Source organism: Myotis brandtii, unplaced genomic scaffold, assembly GCF_000412655.1.
Source record: "Myotis brandtii unplaced genomic scaffold, ASM41265v1 scaffold49, whole genome shotgun sequence".
NCBI lineage: Eukaryota > Metazoa > Chordata > Mammalia > Chiroptera > Vespertilionidae > Myotis > Myotis brandtii.
In genome coordinates this window covers 72,215-78,404 of record NW_005368707.1, presented here as the reverse complement: position 1 = coordinate 78,404, position 6,190 = coordinate 72,215, and the positions used below count along the sequence as shown (strand labels likewise).

Here is a 6,190-nt window from a genome sequence, read left to right as displayed (position 1 = left end):
CACTTTCTCTAAAAATCAATGGAAAAAATATCCTCAGGTGAAGATTAACAAACCAAACCAAACCAACAAACAAAAAGAACACATGCTATTTTAAAATAAGTAAAGGGCAAGAAGGTAACTTACCATCTAATAGGTCCCTTATCTTATCCAAATAAATTTCAAAATATGAAACCTAAAAGGCAAATAAATAAAGGAAAGAAGATCAACCAATTAAAGTTATAAAATAATTTATTCACTTATCATTAATATTGAAGAGTGAGTGCCAGACATCATCTAAACTAAGGGGACAGAGTTATCAGTAACAACTCAGCCATAGTTCATATTCTAATCAGAAGACCTAATTTCACTAACCTGCTTATATAACTAAAAAGCAATTTCCATTATGTATCTTCATCTAATATGAACTAGATTAGAGAAGTAAGAACCTTTAAGTTCCATAGTAAAACAAATTCCTTTATTTTACAGAGAAGGAAAATAAGGCAAAAGAGACTTGGCTAACTTGTTTAAGGTTATCTAATGACAAATGAATTAACTATATCTGTCCATAAAATAATTCTCAAATACTTTAAAATGTTTTAAAAATAAAATTAGCATTTATTACTTTTTAGAACAGAATTATTCTAGGTATAAAATAAAATACAACCTTTCCCCAAGGATTTTACCTTAATATGAAATTCCAAATTTTCATCCATGGAATAAATATAATTAAAAATATCTTGCACTATTCTTGGAATAATTCCCATGCCTTCTGGATCATGAAGTTTTCCCTAAACAGAAAACAAGACTAGATTTCTTCAATAAACTGTAAAGTATGAATTAAAATTCAAAATTTCAATGTATAATTATAGTCAATAGAGAATAGGAATTGTAATGATTGTCATTTTTTGGTGAAAATGGCTCTATAAGGATCTAAAAAACCCAATTCTACAATTTACATATTTTTGTAAGTTACATATAAATACTGTATATAAATACATATACAAACTTAGGTAAGCTACATAAAGAACTGTATAACCACATGGGTTACCAATTAATCTTAGCCTTTTATTTAATCCTTAGATTTAGGTTATCCACATTTGTAAATGATCATCTTCTATGAAAAGTTTCTAGCTTCTTTATATATCTGCACTGTTCCTTCTACTTCAAGTCAAATTCCTGGATATGCTAAATGTCCTTGTTCTCAGACTTTATGAAAATGAGTTAACAGAATTAAATAAGCTGTCACTTACTTTATACAGTAAGCTCATAAATGATAAAAGCAGATGCTCTGTAGCAGCAGCAAAAGCTCTGCAACAGTGGTAAAAGTCTTCTAGAAGCAAAGCTCAAACATGTCTACATCTACTAATAACAGCAATGATAATTATGGAAACGTTCTTATCAGAAAGGAATGGCAGTTATAGGGGGAGGAAGGGACCAAGGAGAGGAGTAAGAAATTAAATTACCTGAGTAGAATTGAAAACACACAAACATTCAAATTTTCCCATTATGAAGTAATGGAAAATTCTTGTTTAATTCTAAAATGTTCATAATTTCTTGGTTATGCTAATTGAAAAAAGAAAGCTAGATATGATTTAAAATATACAACATCACTATTCAAACTCAAGAAAGAACCAGATTCTATCAATGAAGTTATTCATGTACTACCATGTGAGAAAAAGCAAAGAATAAATAAGGAGAATAAATAAATTGTTTAAGCATGGCTAAGTTATTTCACAAATAATGACTGTTCTGTCTGTACTGCAAACTACATCCAAGTACACACTACAAAATGTTACCTCCATTGTGTGTGTCTTCCCAGACGATGTCTGTCCATATGCAAATATTGTTCCGTTGTATCCCTCAAGTACATCTATAAGATAGTAAGAGATTTTATACTTTAGGGAATTCTTTTCCTTAAGTAAAATTCTTAAGAAATTACTTAATGTTAGGAAATATTCTAAAAAAATGCACACACACACATTAAACCTATTCCTTATCCATGCATAAACATAATAAAATATTCATGGGAAGAATGATAAGGAAGATTTCAGATTTTCTTTATGCTAATATGAAAGTAAAAATTTAGTACATGAAAGATTTATAAAGACATTAAAGAAAATAAATAATATATTTAATAGTAACTTTCTTAATGACGATCAATCTAAGCAATTACTTTCTCTCCAGCCCAGATTACTTTCTGTGGTTAACAAGAAACAAATTTTATATTCTGTTGCTTATAATCATTTATGTCAGTGTACATCTCAAATGTAGGAAATAAGTCTTTGTTCTTGTCATGACATCTGTATGCTAAAGCTTTATATGACCTAAAAGAAAAATAATGTTCTGTCTATTTACAATGCAGATATGAATGAGTTTTAGAAATAGGATTAATGATTGGTGGTTAACTGGTGGTTAAATCTCACAAACCTATACATTCCTCATATACAAAGTATAACAAGCCTAGTCCTACCCTAAAATCAGTTATTAGAAAGTTTCCTGTGAAATTAAAAACATATTTTCTAGCCCTTTGTTTACCCCAAATCTACTATTAACATCTAAGTATTTTCCTCAAATAGGATGAAGGGGGGGAAAGAATAGAGTAAATAAGAAGGTGAACTTTTGATTTCCAGTTTTCAGAAATTCAGTTTGTTCTGTCTTGGTGACAAGGAAAATATTATGAAATTATACTCTACTCTAAAGGAAGCCTAAGTTAAGAGAAGCCTCTGTTATAAATAGGAGATGGTAACAGTGAAAAGTAAATTTGTCAACAAGCCAATCCTTGTTTTTTCAACTTATTTTTTTTTTAAAGGGGTAAAAGTTGTCCCAACACTGGACACAACTAACAAGGTAAGAGACTGCCCTCTTGCAATCCGGGACCCTCAGGGGATGTCGGACTGCTGGTTTTGGCCAGGTCCCCACAGGCCAGGCGGAGGGACCCCACCGGTGCATGGATTGGGCCTCTAGTACGCATTATAAGATCTTTGGTTAATCTATTCCCACCCTTCCCCCTCTCCTCTTCCCTCTGAGATTAATCAGTCTGTTCCATGTTTCCATGCCTGTGCATTGAGCGTCTGCCGCTTCGTGATCAGTGTGCGTCATAGCTACTGGTGGAACCGTCGCTTAGACTTTTATATATAGAGATACATAGTGCATTTGTATTACGTGAAACTGTATTATCTGAGGCCTTCTAAGATAATAAATGTATGCAGCACAATTGTATTTGGGACTTCAAATACAACTTCAAGAATTTTATATGATTATAGAGATTAGGGAATATTCAACATTCAAATATTTACTGAGCACCTGCTACGATCTAGGCCAGTGATGGCGAACCTTTTGAGCTCGGCGTGTCAGCATTTTGAAAAACCCTAACTTAACTCTGGTGCCGTGTCACATATAGAAATTTTTTGATATTTGCAACCATAGTAAAACAAAGATTTATATTTTTGATATTTATTTTATATATTTAAATGCCATTTAACAAAGAAAAATCAACCAAAAAAATGAGTTCACGTGTCACCTCTGACACACGTGTCATAGGTTCGCCATCACTGATCTAGGCTCTGCTCTGGGTGCAGGGGATTTAACAAGGACTGATTAGGTGATTTCTAAATATGTCACATGTCACCCAAAGTAATAAGATTTGTATCAATTAGAAAAATAATCCCTTTTTGTCTAACTTAGTATCTATCTCTAATTTTGATTTCTATAGTAATTTAACTCCCAATATTTTTAAAAATCTAAACATACAGAAAAATTGAATGAATTTTACAGTGAACATTGGTATTTAATCATCACCAAGATTCTACCATTAACATTTTATTATTTTACTGTTTGCTTTAACCACGTACCTGGCCTTCCATTTTATTTTTTAATGTATCTCAAAGTAAAATGCAGACTTCCACCTATATACTTTGCTTTGCATATACTATTAACTAGAATTCAATATTTTACAGTTTCATTCCTCTGAGGTAAAATTTACATACAATGAGCCCAACCAGCATGGCTCAGTGGTTGAGCATCAATCTATGAACCAGGATCATGGTTTGATTCCTGGTAAGGGCACATTCCAGGTTGTGGGATTGATCCCCAGTGTGGGGCATGCAGGAGGCAGCTGATCAATGATTCTCATCATTGATGTTTCTATCTCTCTCTCTACCTCTCCCTTCCTCTCTGAAATCAATAAAAGTACATTTTACAAAATTTACATACAATGAAGGGCACATTATTTTGAGTATAGATCTTTAAAAAATAATTATCTACTTGAAAGAGACATGTACTCTAAAGGAGTACATATCTATAATCAGATAAAATTAGGCACTTTGTGACCCGGCTCTTTTTCAGCTCCATCTCACCACCCTTTCCCTCACATTACTATTTTTGTTGATAATAATGGACAAATCTGACAATTTCATATGGTTCAACTTCACAGTCACACCATAATGTATGTTGTTCCCCCCACAGGCGATAACCTTCTCATATGGGTATGCATTAATGATTAATCCATGTGACCCTTCTCTCTGCATGGAAGGCAAACCTCTCAGTCCCTACGTTTTATGTATCTTTAAGACTAGCTCAGGATTCTTGAGAAGTGACGTCAGAGGAATGGAGGTATGAGAGCACACCTTGTCCTCTGTCCCTGAAATTTCAACAAGTTAACCAACTATAATTCAACAAAGAAATCCCTGCTCAACACAGACACATGCCTGAGAGACCCGCTCATTGAAACATCTAAAGGTGGACAACCGGGAATAAACGGGAGATGAGAAGGGAGAAAAGTGCAGACCACCAGAAACCACCAGCAAATGCAACCCTGTAACCGGGAGCTCCTGGCTTGGCTGGCGGGGAGAGGGGGAAAAAGCCAAGGTAGCAGGCTCTTCCTTCAGTTGGGAGGAAAAGAGCTGCAGGAGGGCAGCCCAGTGGCAAGGAAGCAAACAGTGTCAGAGTCAGCAGATACCTGACAGCACTGGATTCTACCATGCAGCTCTCCACTATCCGGCTGGCAGCAGTGTTTTAGACAAAGAAATAGAACAACAGAGTCCTGCTGCCACTTAAACTCCCAAAACTTGCCTCCTGTTGCCCTAGGTGTTGGGACCAAGACCATATTAACTTTAAACAAAGAGTTATTTTAGTAGGAACACTGTTTCCTTCTGTGACTGATCTCCTGAAGGGGTGCTTGGAGGGGAACAAGACAGAAGTCAGGAATCGCCATTATGGTGATAGCAAAACAAACCCCACCACAAGTAGTGCAGCTGTATTGTCTTATGGAAGCAGTGGAGGTTCAAGACTAGGAGATCACAGAAGTAAAAAGTCTTGAGATTCAGCACCATATATTTCAAAGTAGTAGAAAGAACTCAAGAGATAAACGCATAATCAAAGGAGACCAGCATACACCATGAAAAACGACAGTAATAAGGATGACCAGAAAGAAAATGAAAAATCACTAGAAAGCAAGCTTGAACACATGGAAATATGTGATATAAATGACAAATTTCAAGATTGCAGTTCTAAATATACTCTACAAGATGTAAGAAAATACTGACAGGAAATTCAGTGCACTCAGAAAATAAATCAACGAACAAAAGTAGTTGACCAAAGAGGATGAAACTTTAATAAAGAACCAATCAGAAATCTTGGAAATAAAACATGAGATTAAGAGTGAACTGAGCTGGGGAGAAACCAAGATTGCGGCATAGGTAAACACCGGAAATTGCTGCCTCGCACAGCCACTTCAAAAATACAACTAAAAGACAAAACTGACATCATCCAGAACCACAGGAAGGCTGGCTGAGTGGAAATTCTACAACTAGAAGGAAAGAGAAAAGCACTGAGACTCAGAGGAGGTGCGGAAGTAAAGTGCAGAGGTACGGAGGCGCACGTGGAAAGGGCTGGCAACTGAGGACGCGGTGCACGTGGAAAGGGCTGGCGGCTGAGGATGCGGCGCACGTGGAGAGGGCTGGCAGCTGAGGACGCCGTTGTCTTTTTCAATCGGGAGGGAGTCTCAAGCCCCCGACTGCTCTGAACTCCAGTTCCGGGTGAGTCTCTGGGGACCCAGACTCATACGGGGAGAAACTGGACTGTCTGGCATAGGGCAGACTCGAGGGCGGCTTTCTCTCAGAGGTGCATGCAGCGATTACCGGGACACTGAGATGCGGGGCCTCTTAGGATAGGACTGGGGACCAGCCATAGCTGCTTGCTCCGCCCTGTTGAT

At 36.4% G+C, this 6,190-nt stretch overlaps 1 protein-coding gene across 3 annotated transcripts in view; it reads right to left on the bottom strand.

The window, feature by feature from the left end:
* KIF5B (kinesin family member 5B) overlaps positions 1 to 6,190 on the bottom strand; it is a 72,557-nt gene that overhangs the window by 30,411 nt on the left and 35,956 nt on the right. For 2 of the 3 annotated variants that reach the window (XM_005876526.2, XM_014547962.1), the window contains 3 exons: positions 1,776 to 1,849; positions 663 to 767; positions 124 to 172 (listed from right to left, as the gene is read on the bottom strand). In XM_005876526.2, coding sequence (XP_005876588.1) covers positions 124 to 172; positions 663 to 767; positions 1,776 to 1,849 — 228 coding nt within the window. Of the gene's footprint in view, positions 1 to 123; positions 173 to 662; positions 785 to 1,775; positions 1,850 to 6,190 lie in introns of all 3 variants that reach the window. The other variant, XM_014547963.1, reaches the window with a different exon arrangement.